The 17,883-nt window shown below is 36.7% G+C and overlaps 1 protein-coding gene across 2 annotated transcripts in view; it reads left to right on the forward strand.

The window, feature by feature from the left end:
• Positions 1-10,392: 10,392 nt before the first annotated feature.
• The window catches only part of LOC126365785 (peptide-N(4)-(N-acetyl-beta-glucosaminyl)asparagine amidase), a 53,079-nt gene continuing 45,588 nt past the window's right edge, over positions 10,393-17,883 (forward strand). Inside the window, exons 1-2 of one of the 2 annotated variants that reach the window (XM_050008360.1) lie at positions 10,393-10,737; positions 17,208-17,372. In XM_050008360.1, coding sequence (XP_049864317.1) covers positions 10,525-10,737; positions 17,208-17,372 — 378 coding nt within the window. In that variant the 5' untranslated portion in view covers positions 10,393-10,524. Of the gene's footprint in view, positions 11,010-17,207; positions 17,373-17,883 lie in introns of both variants that reach the window. The other variant, XM_050008361.1, reaches the window with a different exon arrangement.

Consider the following 17,883-nt stretch of genomic DNA (forward strand, 5'->3'; position numbering starts at 1 on the left):
CTTCAAATATCACACATACCAGATGTCACAAAGAAAAACAAACCACTGGTAAGAGTAACATGGGGCATTTCCCAAACTTAACAATCCTCCATCAAAAAATGCAATCAATAAAAAATAAAATACAACTATTAGACGCTGAGCTCCAATCTTTGAATTCCACAGCAGTTTGTGTTATTGAGCACTGGTGTAGAGATACAGAAATCCAACGTGTAATATTATCGTTGTATGAAAGGGCAAACTCTTGCTGCAGAACTGTTTCAAGGGGTGAAGGATCACGCATTTATATCAGAAAAGTAACACAGTTCAAATCAAGACATTACCTCATTACAGTAAGTGAAGACAAACACTTTGAAATACCAGCGATTGAATTTAACAGGGCTTGCTATCACAAAGAAATTAACCATTTTGTGTGTGTATGGACCTCCCAGTGGTTGTGTGGATACTTTTTTCAATAAATGAACAGATGTTCTAGATAAAGTCTCAAGTACAAAGGTCAACATAATTCTGTGTTGGCACATTAATATCAACACTAATATCATAAATGAATCCAGCAACACCCTCATAAATATCCTTCAAAATTTTGTAATGTCTGTATTGGTCAATAGTGCAGCAAGGGTTACTACAACGACTGCATGTGGCCACAAATATGGAGAAAATGTGATGTAGCTGTAAAAGATCTCAGACTGTTAGACCATCTCTGTCAAATAACAACAGCAACATCAGGCATCCAATCATTCCCTAAACTACAAGCCTACAAACGACATCTATCAGAAATTTAAAAAAAATATTTTTCAGAAGAATTATCAAAACAAAGCTGGGATGAAGTGTATACGGCAACTAATGTGAATATGAAATTCTCTAAATTCTCCTCATTATTTAAACTGAACTTTGAAAAGGCATTTCCAAAAGTATACATGTCTGTATCAAAATCTCACAAAAACAGATGGATAACAGCAGGTATTAAGAAGTCCTCCCAAACACTTAAATACCTCAGTTCCATTAAAAAGAGCAGCAATGAACCAGAATTCTTAAATTTATATCATTGATACAAAAAGATCTATAGGAAGGCGCTAATTCTTACAAAAAGGCATTTAATGACAAAATAATATATGATGCAGAGAATAAAAGCAAAGCAGACTGGGCTGTTATACAAAGGGAAATGGGGAGAGACAAACAAATGAAGAATAAAAAACTGCTAAGGGAGAGGGATAAGGCAATAAATGATCCACAACACTTAGCAAACTATGTAAACAAGCATTCTTCAAGTACTGCAAAGAAGTTACAGCAAAATTTCCCCAAAACAAATATAATACCTCTAAATAATGTTGCACTAAATACAATGATACTACTTCCAACCACAGAGAATGAAGTCAATAAAACTGAAAACTGTTCAAAAACTAAAGAATAAAAAGTCAATAGGCTTAGATGAAGTACCAACGTGTGAACTGAAACAATGCATAGAGATTATACAAGGTTCTTTAATAAATATAATCAACGAAACGTTCACATCAGGGACATTTCCAGAGCATTTAAAACACACAAGAGTTGTATCTTTGCTTAAGAGAAGTAATGCAGAAGACATAGAAATTACCAGCCCATTTCCCTGCTGTCATCATTCTCATAAATAATAGAAGCAATTATGAAAGACAGGTTAATGAATTAACTGAATAAATACAATCTTTTAAGCGAATAACAATTTGGTTCCAAAGTGGCAGAAATATGGAGTCTGCCATAGTAGAATTCACAAAAGTTGTACTTGATGCTCTTGAAAAAGATGAGTGTGTGAAAGGCAAATTTTTGGATCCCTCTAAGGCGTTCGATACAGTCAACCACAAGATTCTATTAAATAAGTTAGAAGCATTAGGAATGAGAGGGGTAGCTAATGACTGGTTTCGATCACACCTAGTAGATAGAGCACAAAGAGTAGAGATAACACATACTTCAAATAGATATAAACATTTATAAAACGCTTATCAGAACCAAAATACGTTAATATTAGGGTTCTGCAAGGTATCATATTAGGACCAATATTATTCCTGATATACATCAATGACTTTCCCAGTAGTGTTACTCATAGTGAAAAAATTCTCTTCGCCGATAACAGTAATATTATAGTGACTGAGAAAACAGGAGATCTCCTTGCAGAGAAAGCAAATGAATTTCTCAAGGAAGTTTGTGATTGGTCGATAAGCAATAAAGTGACTTTGAACGTAAAAAAAAACTAATGTAATGAATTTCAGTTTGAAGAGGAGAAATGATGATCTTAAATTAAATGTAGATGTCACCTCTATAGACTGTGTAACAAATGCAAAATTTCTGGGAATGAATATTGATTCTCTGTTGAAGTGGTGTGAACACATAAAGCCACTTACAGACAGAATGTCATCGACATGTTATGCCCTTAGAATCCTGTCATCAGTGTGTAACATACAGTGTCTTTTAGTTACATACAATTCATATGTACACTAAGTTCTTAGGTATGCCATTCTTTTTCGGGGAACAAATGCACAAAATATGAACACAATTTTCAAACTCCGGAAAAGAGCCATAAGAATAAAAACCAAAAATAGTATTTGAGCTCATTGTAAACACTGGGGATTTTAACTGCCCAATGTGAATACATTTACCATCAGTTGTGCAGATGAAAAATGAGATTGGTTATTACTGCACAAACAATTCTGTCCATACCCATGGAACATGAGCTAAACTCAACTTACATTTACCAAGAAAAAATGAACATAAAATTCAAAACAGCATTTTCTACCAAGGAATCAAAGTGTACAATAAATTACCAAAAGAGATTAAAGAAATTTCAAAATACACTTATTTAAAAAGGCAGCTAAATAGTACCTGGTATGCAATGCATTTTATACATTCAAGAATTACTTAGATAAAACAGAGTAGGAGTTTGGTAACAAAAATATGATACACATAAATAGTAACAATGATTACAAAAAATCCAACATTCGATATAAAAGCTTCACACTATGTTTTTGTCCTTCTTTTTTCCTTTTCTAGAAATACTTACCCCAAAGCTATCCACAGCACAACACTAACACTTCTTCTTTCTGAGCTCAACATCTCACTCATTATAGAGGGATGCAGACTCAGTTTTTCAGGATACCAAAGGGAAAGTTGCGGTACAGAAAACGGCCCAAAGATCACCAGTGTGTGTGTGTGTGTGTGTGTGTGTGTGTGTGTGTGTGTGTGTTGTGAGTGAAGTGCTACGAAACAATGTGTGTATAGTGTGTGCAGCGACTGATATGGAGATATGAGTGAACAGTGCGGCACTACATTATTTAATAAGTTATTTGTAAAAAACGTTTTGTATACCTGGAGTAAATCTAATGATTATCTCTAACTAGAAGTCTATAAATGTATGTGTATACGAATTAGCTTATTTTAAATTGGTCTAAACTTTTAATACTTTTGAAATGTCCTATATCCTTGTAAAAAGAGATCTACAGATGAATAAAGCTACTACTACTACTACTACATATAACAAAATAAGCATTCTCTTCCTGAGCCTGATATGAATGAAAGAAAACCAGTTTAGAGACCTGAGTGACCATGTTTTGCTTAGTAAATGTCTTTATGGGTGCCCTCAGAATACATATGAAAGTTTCAACCATTGCCTACTGGAAAGATTACCCAAGAAAGTTTTTCTAGGACTAAATACATTAAAAGTTGGTGTATTAGATACAGTGATATGTTTCAATCATGGAGTGAGAGGAAAATTGGAAGTCCTGAGAAATTTAGGCATAAAATGTGGGTCTAATATGGAAGATAAATTGCTTGCCTGTGATAGACAGTGGATGTATGAAGCTGAAAGATTCGCTCTTCAAGTTAGCAAAGATGCAAGAAGTTGTAAAGGAATGCCAAGAGGAAGCTTGAAGATGAAGAAATGCTGTGGAATGAAGACTATGCTTCAGGAATGTTCTGAGACACAGTTTAATTGGACTCATATCTTCATTCACAATTTTCTGCAAATCGTGTTTTTCAAAATTCAAGTACAAATATTTTGTAAAGTTTACAAAGCATTCCTCTAATTCTTTTCTGTAACTTGAAATAGTCAATATGTATGTAGTAGGCCTAAGCTTTATTGCAGAATCAACTAAATTAGAGAAAAAAGGATATTTTTATTAGGAAACAAATAATAAAAGTTAGAATGTAAGGTGTGATATTTTTATCCTTGTAATATACCTAATAGGTGGAATGAAATGGATTTAGTACATCAGCCATCATGTCATGGATATCTGGTAAAAATTTGGTCTCATTCAAATGTATAAGATTGGATCAAATGGTATCTCAATTTGAGGAAGCATTTTGGAAAAAAATTGCATCAATTCCTGTGTAATTTTTTAATAACCCTAAACAGCTTCAAAATATTCAAATACATTTAATTTGTTTAGAAAGTGTGCTGCATTACCAGATATCAGTAAAAAATCTATAAAACATATAAATATAAACAGTGCCTGTAAGAAACGGGTCTTGGTTTTTACATAATGTTCAGCTGGAAAAGTACCCTGTGTCCATAATTTTCTGACAATGGAGAGTGGAACTTTCAATAACTTGTTTCGAGTTATTTTGCACTAACACTGGTAAAGAAGACAGAAGTATTCGAAAATTTATTATCTTCTACTTGGTTCTCTAATGGAAGTTAATTAAAATACCACAATGTGGAAGCATGTAGCCTACATCGTCCATGGAAGGACCAAAGAACATCGATTTTTCTTTTTTTGTCTCACTGTGCTCCCGCTTGCATGTTATGCATATAGCATTGTTTTTGTTCATTACCTCTTCCTGAGTAATATATAAGTGCAAAAGGTGTGGCGGCTTTACCATTTTGGTAACTGCCAGTGCTATTTTGTTTTTAGCCTTGATCATAGCTTCCATAGCTGTGAAAAGTGACACAGTGAGATAAATTGTAGGAAAATTATATTTCACCAAACATATGTGGTGAAACTCCGGCATTTCGTCCGCCATCTTGGCAAGCTTCCCGCCAATCAAACAGCATTGCACACGGTAAAATGTTTTTCGAACACAGTAAAACTTGAGGAACTGTTTGATCGTCTATGAGAGTCCTTATTGGCTGATTTTTAGTGTTCCACGTTTGCTTACGTTTCATAGTTAACAGAAGTTGGTTTCATCACAGTGTGCATCTGATAACGACTTCTCGCATGTATTGCACTCTTTGAATTGCCTTGTATTCTGTGTTACTTATGGGGTAATGAGTCCATATTTGTTTTTGTTTCATGCAAACCAGAAGCTGCTTTCGTAGCATAATGTACTGCAGATATATGTGCATTTTTTACGTCTTACGAAGGTGAATGTGAGCTACTCAATTTAAATACATTGTAAATATATTACTTATATTCTACATTATTTTTGTTCGCATCCATTTTACATACTTTCTCGCATTTAGTGGAGAACTTCCTGTTAGCAGGTTTTGATAGTACTAATATTCAGGTTTACTACCTTTTGCCTCAGAATAAGTATTATTACTACTATGAATGGCGTTGCTTTTGCCATTGAGTGCCATGCACTTCACAGCGTCTTGCAATATACCATAGCATGCCTTGCTTCTTTCCTTAATGCCCTCATTTATGAGCTATCAAAGAGCACATAGATAAGTTTTTGTACAAATGTGAACATTAAAAATGTTGTGTGTAAAGGCAGACACAGTTCACGGAATGTCACCTTCACATCCGTCATATCGAAAGATTCTCCTCTGTAGTTCAAATAGTGGCATTCACACATGCTGTCACCGGAACGTCATCGACAAATCACGTCAACGTTTCTAGGGAAGAATATTTCGTCGCGTTATGGACGGAGTCAGGTGATATTTCCCTGTTGCTGCCGACAGGTAGCACCTCCATATTTGTTTTGTTTAGTTCAGTAAAACGGCCCAAAGCTTAGGCAAACCATCATATTCTGCCATGGTGATACTGGACGCCTAAATCTTGAATTTATCTTCGTAATTTTTATTTATAGTTTGCTTAACAGGTAAGGAAACTGTTGTGTAGACATTTTGAAATATTTATGGAACCAAGACACCTCCTCTTGCAGGTCCTTGTAAAGAGTGTGGAACTCTCCTTCAGATATGGAGATGCTACTTCCTGGAAGCAACAGGAAATATCACATGAGTCTGTAACTGCCCTGCCGAAACATCCTTCCAGAGAAAATTTGAAAATGACGCTGGAGTGACGTAACGAGTCGATGAAGTTCTGTTGACAACGTGTGTGAATGTCACCATTTGAACTACAGAGGAGAATCTTTGGCGCGACGGACGCGCGGTGACCCTCCGTCAAACGTGAATGCACCTTCATGCTACCAAGGGTAACGCTCGTTTCGTACGACTTCGCGCAAACGTGAAGTCATTTGGCATCACACGCAAGATCGACGACCGCATAATCGGCTATCGACTTTCTCTAGCGTTCGATATGGGCCTCACAGGATTTCTTGGGACCGTATCGGAAATTAAAAAAAATCTTCGAATGCTTTTTTATAGTTATTGCCTCAATAGAATGTCACATAATGATTTATCGGCGGGTAATGCCTTCATATAAGTGTGTTCACTCAGGAGTGAGGTATTAGCGTCAACAATTTACAAATTGTGAATGAAACACATTTGTTTTATAATTTCCAGGATTATCGTTTCAAGGTAACGGACCACTGAAGATTTATCTTAAACACTTCTCCATTTAAATGTCACTTAATAAAGCAGCAACGATATAGGCCTTCAAAAGAGAATATGATAACCAAGGCAGGAGATAAATATCAGAGTGACAAGTGCTAGTGTAATGGATAGCGTTGTGGTTTCTTGAGTTGAAAGTTGTCGTTTCGCATCCTGTTAGATAAAAATAATGTTTTTCATGTATGTGTTGATAACATGATCAGGGACTTTCTAATGAACGTAATACAAGTATTTCTGAAACATTAGATGTTATTTATGTTCAGTCTGATCTAAGAATGAAGATTGAAATAAATATTTAGCGATAACCGAGTATACGGTTAGTCAGGAACCCTAGAGGACAGTTAAACTGCTGCGAGTGAAATGAGGAGCATTCACATTGTTCCTTGTCACAAATATTTGGCTCTTTATTTCCGAATATGTGGCGACCTCCTAGTGTGGCAGGAAGAGGACAGCTTAAATTGCTGAATGGACTGATTTGGGGGAAGAGACCAAACAGGGTATGACGGGGAAGGAAGTCAGCGGTGCCCTGTCAAAGAAACCATACCGGTATTTGCCTGAAGCGATTTAGGGAAATCACGGAAAACCTAAATCAGGACGGCCAGATGCGGGATTGGAGCGTCGTTCTCCCGAATGCGAGTCCAGTGTGCTAACTACTGATCCACCCCGCTCGGTCTTCAATTGATGCGAGCGAATGGAGGAGCAATAATATTCACATTCTTCCCTGTCACAAAGTCGCTAGCCGTTCATGGCGTCGTCGATATTGCGCATGACGTCAAATTTGTGGGGAGTGTTGTGAAACGAGCATTACCTTACTACCATTTAGGTAAAGAAGGAATGGAGATGTCATTACATCACAACCCTGAAGTTGACGTTCGCCATCTTATGTAATCCAAAACATTATGTTCATCACTGTCATTCTCTAAATTCCTCCCGCCAATTTTTATTCATTGTTCATATTTTCTCCCTATTTACAAAAGATTCTGGTTCGAACAGCCAGAGACAGCGGTCGTATGTGTGTGTGTGTGTGTGTGTGTGTGTGTGTGTGTGCACTTTGCTTCCTTTGTGAAGAAGGCTTTGAATGAAAACCGAATACTCTTTCCGTCATGTGTGCCTGCTGTTCAGTGCATGAGTAACAATCTATCTGTTTCAAAGAATAGTCATTCTCTTGTGACACCTGTTGTAAATAATCCACTGCACTTCAACAGGAACAATAATATACATATGTACAATACCACGAGAAGAAAATTACATTCATTACACCACATTAAGATTGTCTGTAGCACAAACAGGGCTCCACAATGCTGTAAACAAAAGTTTTGATCTCTTACCCAAGATTTCAAAGTGAGATAATGTGTAAACTACAATGAACCTAATGCAATGACAATTTGATAAAACAAGAACTCTATCCTGTGTGGAGTTATACCACTATACAGTTTTGTCTCTGGCACATTCAGGTAAGTTTTTTGTACAAATGCGAAAATTAAAAATGTTGTGTGTATGCTTTGAAAGCTGAAAATGTAATCAACAAGAAGCTGTATCAGCAGGCAAATAAGCATTCTTTTTGGAGTTCCAGCTTCGTTTCCTATCGATACAAATATAGTTAAAAGTGGAATAATTGGTTTAAAAAAGCAAGCTTTTCACCTTGTTTCCTTCTCTTATTGGTTTTTCCAAATGCATATTTTTTTTTTTTAAAAAAAGAAGTTACATTAACAAGGCCCAATGTATTGTATTACCTATGGTCATGTCAGATTAGTGTTAAACTTAGGTCTATGACAAGAATTTGAATGGCAGTTCATCGTGGCGAGGGTGACACACCTCATATTCGGTGTGGACTTTTTATTGCTTAATGTTGTCCTACCTGATGTCCATCATCGTCGCCTTCTTGGCGCTACTACCAACCTAACATACCAAGGTAGAGTGCATCTTGTGGAAGGCACAGCAAGATGAATGATTAGTGGTGATTCTCCATTCATAGAGCTATTCAGACAGTTCCCAGAGATCACATGACAGGCTCCATCACTGGAATCTGTGCAGCACTGGACTGTTTGCTAAATTTTGACTACACCTAGACCAGCACTTCATGCTTAAATGTGCACTTGACACCCTAGAAACTGAAGATAGCTAAGGAGGAATTCTCGTCAATGCTTACACAAGGAATCTGCTGCACATCGAGCAGCACTTGGTTATCTCCACTACACATAAAGAATATGGATGGGGGAGTTTATCCAATACCATCTGTTGAAGATTTTACTTTCATTGTCAATAGTAAACACATCTTTTCTAAGCTGCACTCAGTTCATGGATTCCACCAGTTACCTGTGAGGCCGAGCGACATTGATAAGACCACCATGAGCATGCTGTTTGGACTATTTGAATTTACGTGATAACTTTTTGGACTTTGTAATGCTGACCAAAAATTTCAACAATTCATGGATGAAGTCATATGTGACTTAGACTTTTGTTATGTGTGTATCGATGATGTCCAGATCACGTCAAACTCAGAGGCAAAACACCTGGCGCACTTACAATTGATCTTCACTTGTCTTTGTGTACATGGGCTGCTCATCAACATATCAAATAGCTTCTTCAGAGCAGATGAAGTACAGCTCCTAGGTTACACGATCAACGTGCAAGGCATATGGCCACCACAAGTGAAAGTAGAAACTACACTTAAATTTCCACAGCCTATAACAGTTGAAGAATTAGGACGATTTCTTGGCAAAACCAATTTTTACTGTCGGTTTGTTCACAATGGTCCTAACGAGGCACTCTTCCTGGAAAAGTAATGTCCTGCTTTCAACTTACTTCTCAGAAACGGTAAACGTTATGATCGCTAAAAGCCTTCATCACATCTGTGCATGTTCGCAAAAAACACTGCTAATCATAAATGCATTCTTGTTCATTTGAAAGACAGCACTGTCTACGCACAGACGGGAAAATCAGAACAATTACGCAAACAGAACTTGAAGCATTGTACTACAGAAGAGAAAAATGGCTGGAATTATCGATTTCCTACAGCTGCCGGCCTGGAGATGTCCTAATGCTACAATGGCGGATGAGATGGATGGTCTGCTTCAACTTGTCTTTGAGCACTTGATCAAAGAAGACATCATGTTACTCTCAGAACTTTCTGTAGATACCTTGCCCCCATCTTGTTCGAACCAGTCCATAGAGGCTCCTATGCCCCAGCATGAAGGATGCCTTGTGAATTAATGGAGCATTCTGATTGGCTCTTACTGAATTCACCCACAGAATTACTGATGCTGCCAGTATGGGAGCACTGTCCTCCACTTTCCCCTGCAGAGGAGACTTTCAGTGGCAAAACTATTTCACACAGAAAACGCATCTTTGCATTGATTAACTAAAGATGTAACTACAACAAAATGGCAGCACCAAGCTGGAAGGGGGAACCACAGTCTATGTTAGACTGTGGGGGGGAACACTGATGAACATGAACTTTTAGCGAAAACAAAAAAAGTGGGAACTATAGTTCTCATTGGTTACGAAAGAGTTAAACAAAAAATGCTTTTTATCATTGTTATTTGATATTCATCATTGACAATTCATGTGATGATGCAGGTACTCTTCGTACTAATTATCATTTAAGTACCTTGTGTATAATAGCATTCAGATTTATTCACGTTGGTAAGCCTGCATTTGATGCCTATGTAGGGTTGGTACCAAGGTTGGTACTTGTCACTGATGACGTCTATTTATATGTTTATCATGCACGCGTGTTGTGTTGCTATCAGCTGTCGTGAGCGCAATGTTACTAATCACGTCAGTGAAGCACTTTGTAATAAGTTAGGAAGAAGTTTTCTGACAAAATGACTAGGCGTTGTGTTGTGTTACTTGAGAGAAATGAAACAAACATGTACCTCAGTACTACGGAATTATTACTGAAAATTGTAGACGCAGTACTGCAAGAGCCTTTGAATCCGAAAGCTAGGACATATAAACTAGCTAGTCCAGCTATTTCAGAGAAACTTCGTGCTACCGTTGGAGCTATGGAATGTTTGCGTGAAATGGGTTTCCAAGAGGTGGTTGACATTTTGATTGACCTACTGAGTTCAAACGAATTGATTCTGTAGTTATGGTTATTCTGGGTACTAATAATATTTCGTATGTTGAATGAGGGAATTGCCACTTAATATACAACACTGATATGTACAGGCTGCTTATTGTTTCTTCTCGTGTACCAACGAGCATAGCCATGTGGAGTTTGCATGATGCACTAGCCACTTATAAATAATGCAGTTTCGTTCTTATATTGTAATTGCCCAGCGAAATAGGGCATGGGCGTAAACGTAGTGTAAGTTGTATTTAGCATTTTATGCCTTTGGTCAGTAGCAGTTAAAAAGTTCTCATACAGGAACAGTTGCAAACTAACAAGTATAATAAGCAATAAAATAAAATTCGTGTTTTACAACGAAGTAGCATCTCAAGGGTTCTGGCAAAAGCACACTGATTGGTGAGGTATGAATATGCCATCATTTGCATTGACAACTGAGAGAGTATCGCCATCCCTGTGTGTGGAGAGTAGCAATAGTTCTCCACAGTTATGATGTAGTGTGTTTGCATGAGAAATGTTGGAATCTGCAAATTTGAGAGACAAGTTTTTTGCTCACGAGAAGCCTCCAAGGGTTGAAAATATAACTTAAATATCCAGGTGGTTTGTGCTGAAAGCATTAGTTAAAATAATTGCAGTTGTTCTTTAGGCTGCTTGATATGCCAGTCACTTTGTACAACCTTGAAGAATTCTCTCACTGGAGAGGAATTGGATTTCGTGCATTGTTGCCCATAACTGATTGAGAACTTTTCTTATTATATGACATAATACTTGTAGCAGCATAATAATCGTTTAAATATTTGGTAATCTGCTGTATGCATTTTTTTAAAAAAATAAGCAATAGCCTACTTCTTTTGTTTTCTGTGATAGTGACTTTAAATTATTCAGAGTTCTTTTCAGTTTCTCCTAAAAAAAAAAAACTAACTTTTTATCGCCAACCCACCCCTTCTCCCTCCATCCCCCCTTTTTTAAACAAGCTTTTGTATAGATTGTAGAGTAACGTCTATAACTCTATGGTATGTTTTGAATATACTTTCTTACATTTGATAGGGAATAATTTGAAACCAAATTATACTAACATGGAGCAACTGGTCCTTTTTTTTTTCATCCTGTTGTTGCATGTATCATGATCTTGGCTATCACATTTGTCTCATTTTACATGAAATCGTGCAGTTTCCATTGACTTCAGATCACAGATGTTTGTGAAAATTTGGTATTATGAAGCACATTATGGTAGGGGGGTTGATAAACATTTTTAAGAATTTTTTTAATCAGGTTGCAATGTGAACAATTTTCACAAATTGGTGCCGAGAAACAGTGACTTATGATTTTGTAACCACAATGACTTTTTTTATTTGTGAATGTTGCATTCAATTTGGTGTCATATAAAAAGATAAGAGAATAAACTGAAATATGTACAAATCTGTAACTGAAATCAAGCTTAACTATCACAAATTTTGTTTCTCATAATATCTATTATCATAATTTTCAACATAAAAAAAATCAATCAATACACAAAATAACAATGAATTCAGTGTAGCAGCATGAGACGGACAACATTGGCCCTGTGTGTGTTTTTTATCGCAGTCTTCTGATTTTGTACTTACTATGTGTCTGTCAGCTTTTCTTAGTAGGCTACCTCATCTGTCTGGTAAGTTAGCTGAAAGTAAGTTTTAGCTGGTAACAGAAACGTGACTGCTGTGTATAGGCAACAGTTTTATAACGGTTCTACAAGGAGATTTCTGCTGTGCCAGATTTAAATCTTGTTTGTTCTCTAACATAGATTTTGGAGGTCAGTAAAGTAGTAATTAACTCTTTCTTGTTTTCCCTTACACTTTCTTCATAATACATCTCTGATTGTTTAGAGGATCAGAAAACATTTGACTAAAGTATGGTACAGTCCGTCTGCCCCTGTCCTCTTAAATCGTAACGTGTTGACAGACTGATTAGTAGTGTAGCCCAAGGTCTGGGTTAGGTTGAAAGATAATTTGGCTGACAGTTGGCAGAGCCAGTGAATGTGATTACCAAATAATGATTTTGGTGACTGACTGACCTCTATACAAAGCTTAATGTTTACGTTTTTGCCATATTTGTGTGCGGTTTTGCATATTTAATCCTCTTCATCATGGAAGTTGACCAAGGTAAAAGGAAGCTGTAACATGGGAAACCGAATAGGTAAGGATGCAGACACATATGGTCAGACTTTTTATCATTATGAAGATATAAGTTGAATTTCTGCTAATAAAAGAGACTGTTTCCCTGTCCCTTCAGAAAATGGCAAAAGAATGTGTTAGACAGAAGACTCATTTTGTCTAATCTGAAAGAAGTGTACTTAGCTTTCAAAGAAAAATATCTGTCTGATAAAATTGAATTTATAATGTATTGTGAACTGCAATGAAAAGAATGCATTACTGTAAAGTCATGTAATGAATAATGTTTGCAAATACATTTATCACCAAAATGTAAAACTGATGATGTATGCTGTACATGTGAAAGAACTGTACACTGCACATTATACAAGATACATTGCACTCTGGAAAATTAGGAATGCATGCTGCAATGTTTTCAATGTCCCAATGAATATGAACAGTGTATATTTTTTTACTAGAGTTGGAGTATCAGATTGTGAAAATGTTATTGCCAGCAATGGATGCAAACTTACTGAGTTGCATTGGACACATTAGTGAAGGCAGTCAATAAATTTGCTGAGTATCTTGTCCAAGAACTTCAAAACTTGCCACAACATAATTAAATATCACAATAAAAGTCAGTACTTAAAATCGAGGAAGGAGACAATCCCCGATAATTTATGCATCATTATCATGGACTCTTCAAAAAACTATACGAGTTTGCTTCATGATGCTGCACAACAATTTCGCTGGCAGAACATTTAAATAACTCTTCCTTATTTCATTGTGTACAGTAAAGCGAAAGATTGCATTAAGCCACTGTTGCCGTGTTGTGTAAGTGACTATTTGCAGCATAATCCAGACACATTCTATGTTTTCCAGAAAACTGCTCTCACATGTATACTGAAAAACCACACATACATCATTTATCTCAATGATCGCAGCTCTACACAGTATAAAAGCTGTAACAACATCACACATTTGTGCCATTAAAAGCAAGATCATTGGGTATCTCCAGAAACTATTTTTTGCCACTAGTCATGGGGAGAGGGGGGGGGGGGGGGAGGAGGGAGGAAGAGAGGCATGTTTCTATCAAACATTTAGCGACAATAGCAAGTTTACATCGTCCATATGACAATTACATTTTAAGTCCAAAAGACTTGTTTACGTTTGCCAAAACTAATGTACAAGAAAAACAAACATTTCGTTTTTTGCAGTAGAGGAGATAGCAAAATTCACAAATATATTACAAAAATGATATGTAACAGGTTCTTCCATCCCTAGGTTGAGGGTTAATCATTTTTTCAAGACACTTAATGAAAGCAGGCTGCTCGTAAAACATGTTTCACCATCTATTAAAGTTACACAAGTTCATTTTGGGCTTCAGAACAAGGTCTCTACCATTTTTAAAGAAGAAATGTTTGTCAGTGCTATATAGAATAACCAGTAGCAGGTTGAAAAAAATTTGGATTTTGGAGAAGGTCTAATTCATGAGACCAGGTGAACATACCTCAGTTTATTCATTGCTACTTCATGCTGATGTTTGCTGGGTTCCTTATTAAAACATTTGAATGACTGCCTGCCTTTAGCACAAGCACCAGTTGCTTAAGCAGAGTTAACTGAGTTCCCCTCACTATTGCTGAGAACTTCTAGTGGGAACCAAGATTGTTAAGTTTAGCACTCAAAGTACTCATATCTGGGAATTTACCATTTTCCAGCTACAAACAAAGTACCGCAAAACACATTCAAATCTCCTGCATTTTTGGGACCAATGAATAGGGGATTACGTATGTCATTATCTGATCACCTGCTGTCCCATGCCCACTACATGTTTGTTTACATATGATTCAGTGGAGTCTGATCTTCCCAGAGTGGTTTGTACCTGCTGTTTTGCTTGTGGTCTTTATTCATTCTGTATTACTGGACAACAGTAATCATTCACTACAGCACAGATCACAAGCAGTATGTACATTTAATTTTAATGTGTTGCTGTTGACCTTGATAAAATACATGTCTATGGATTATGATGACATGATGTTGTTGTATGATGAAGTTCAGTGTAATGGGAGAGTTGCCGGTCAATTGTATGTGGAGCATTTCCCACATCACAGACATCTTTGCACTCCCTCTTTGCTCTGGTGTACCAGCAGGCCTTGGAGACAGGTAAATCTACCACCACAACTGGTGCTCCATGGCAGCACCGGATGCCCAACTTTGAAGAGATTGAACTCTATTCAGTGGAAGAGGACAGAATGACGTACCAGAAACATAACTGATAGACTGAATGTGTATCACCAAATTGTCTGGCATTTTTTGATGAGCAGCAGATATGCTCAAACCACCATCAGGAGGTACAGGGAATGCAGCCACAGGATTGTCTCTCATGAGCCCATTCCAGCAAATGGTTCTTGCACTAATGTGTAGAAACGCCAGTCTTCCCATGGCAGATCCTTTCTACGGATGAAGTCAACTTCACCAAGAAATTTATTCACAGTTCCCACAACAGTCTCATGTGGGCTGATGGAAACCCACAGGCTGAGCACCCTCATGTGTTTCACAAACGATATAGTCTGAACATTTTGTCAAGGTTCCTGGATGGACATATAATGATTGCTTGACAGCATACTACATGGGCTCATGGAAGGTGTGCCACAACATGTTCATGAAAAAATGGATTCAGCAAGATGCATACGACCTCATTTTTCATGGGCGGCCAGAGATCATCTGAGCCAGTTATTTGAGCAGCAGTGGATAGGTCATAATAGCCTGATTGCTTGGCCTCCACTGTCTCCCAACTTGAACCCGTTAGACTACTACCTGTGAGGTCATACGAAATTCTTGTTTTACACGACCCTTTTGGCATCCGAGTAAGACCTTCTGGTGCAGATTTTGGTTGTGCCAGATGCTGAAAGTTTAGGGATTGGTGACTGCATGTATTGGAATGTGGTACAGAGGTCTGTACCGATGTTGATATCGGTGGTCATCAGACCAAGCCCTACTTGAAAGTGGACCTGGATGACAAGCAGCAGGAATGAGTAAATAACACTTGTTGGTGGTATTTTTGGTGTAAAGGGAAACTGGTACGTTTTTGGAATGAGTGCCCATGCTAAACTTAACTGTTTGGGTCCCTAGTCTCAAAGTATGTAAAGGGATTTAGTTATACCATGTATACTTTTGGATCAGACACAATATTCCCCATTGATATCTTATTTAAAACAGTCAACAATTTTAGTATGTTATGTATGTACTTCATGTGACTTGAAGATCTTTTGTTGTAGTCTAACTAAGAGTGAAAAAATGAAATAAATATATTTTTATTTGTGATCTATCAGTTCCAGATCACCGAACAGAACAAACACAGTCCTAGTTTTTTAATTTTGAAAAGTATGATAATAGACATTGTGTGAAAAAAATTAATATTGTAAAACTTGTGATTTTGCTGACAAAAATTTCAGCAATTTAAGAAAATAAATCTTTAGAAACTACTGTCTTTCCAGCTTTGTAAATATTTATATGCATATTTCTGACATTTCAATAATTTTATGTAATAGTTAGTCCTTGTATCTTTCCAATGGCACCATACCAAATAAAATGGCCTCATAAATTAGAAAGTTTGTGAAAACAAACTTACTTTAAAAATTATGCCCTAAACATGGATATGGTCCAGGAATTATTGAAAAATTATTTTGACCCTCTTTCATTATGCACTCCTTTCTAGCAACAATTTTTCATAAAAACATATGTGACATGAGGGCAATAAGATTTCTTTATTTTCAGTAATTTTATATGAAATGAGCCTGTTGTACACTTAGAAAATAGGCTATTCTACTTTATCGGTGTAAGATGGGGAATTTATTATATGCAACAAAAACGTACATTTGCTAAACACTAATTTCTATAGAATTCTAGTGGTGATTGGTCTGCAAATAGATGATGATTCTATGTGCAGACTGATGGAGTTTTTCTCTTTTGCTCCTCATTATAAATGTGGGATAAACATTAATTAACTGTACCTTCAGTAATATGTACCAAAATTCCACCTTTCACAATGGAATATTGTTATATGTATGGTGAAATTTAGTTCTTTCTCAGAAGGATCTTTAAAGTCAGTCCTTCAGAATAATTAATGAAGTAGTGAGTAAAGATGTGTCTCTGAATTTTTAATAATTTGTTGAGGTTGAAAACAGCAGCAAGAAGTCAGATAATTGGTTCATGTTGACACTTTCAATATGTTTTTGTTTCATTCTTTTTTTATTTTATATGATATGTTGGTTTTAATTGGAGCTATGTTCTCTATTTGACCTGTTTACAGATGGATGACAAGTTAGTTCTAACACCAGAAGCGTCACTGGAGAACATAAGACAGATACGCTCAGAAATAGTTAGTAGAAGGCGTAATTATGAAACAGTCAATGCTGTTAACAATTCCAGTGAAATGTCTTCAGCAAGTTCTGAAGGAGCTAGTGCTACACGGCATGTAAGTCATTTAATCATGGACGTGTGAAACAAATTGTAAATTATTATTATTATTACTATTTTTGTGTTGATTACAGCTAACATTAACATGTGTTCTCATCACACATTGCCTAGTACTCTTACATTAAGTAGTCGTAATAGGAAACTCATTGTAATGTATGAAAAATGAGGCCATTTGGACCTGTGGAGGTCCATCCAATTAGATTACCAAAGTCAGTGTCTTGGTCACATGCTACTTTATTGAAACTGATTACCGATTTTGGCTTTGCAGTCAACATTGGACCTTATGCTTGCAGAAGTGACACATTTACACATAGTCAGTATTGACTGTGTGCCTACAAATTGCTGTCATAATCATTAATCTGATGATAGCTGCAAAGCTGAAACTGGTTGCCAGTTTTTAAAATGTAGCACATGACGGAGACTTTTATAATCATTGCAATGTAGCTGGATACTTCTGCCACCATTGGTATCCAGCCTGTTCTTTGGGTTATGGTTCATTCTGAGTTTAT

This window comes from Schistocerca gregaria, chromosome 4 (assembly GCF_023897955.1).
Source record: "Schistocerca gregaria isolate iqSchGreg1 chromosome 4, iqSchGreg1.2, whole genome shotgun sequence".
NCBI lineage: Eukaryota > Metazoa > Arthropoda > Insecta > Orthoptera > Acrididae > Schistocerca > Schistocerca gregaria.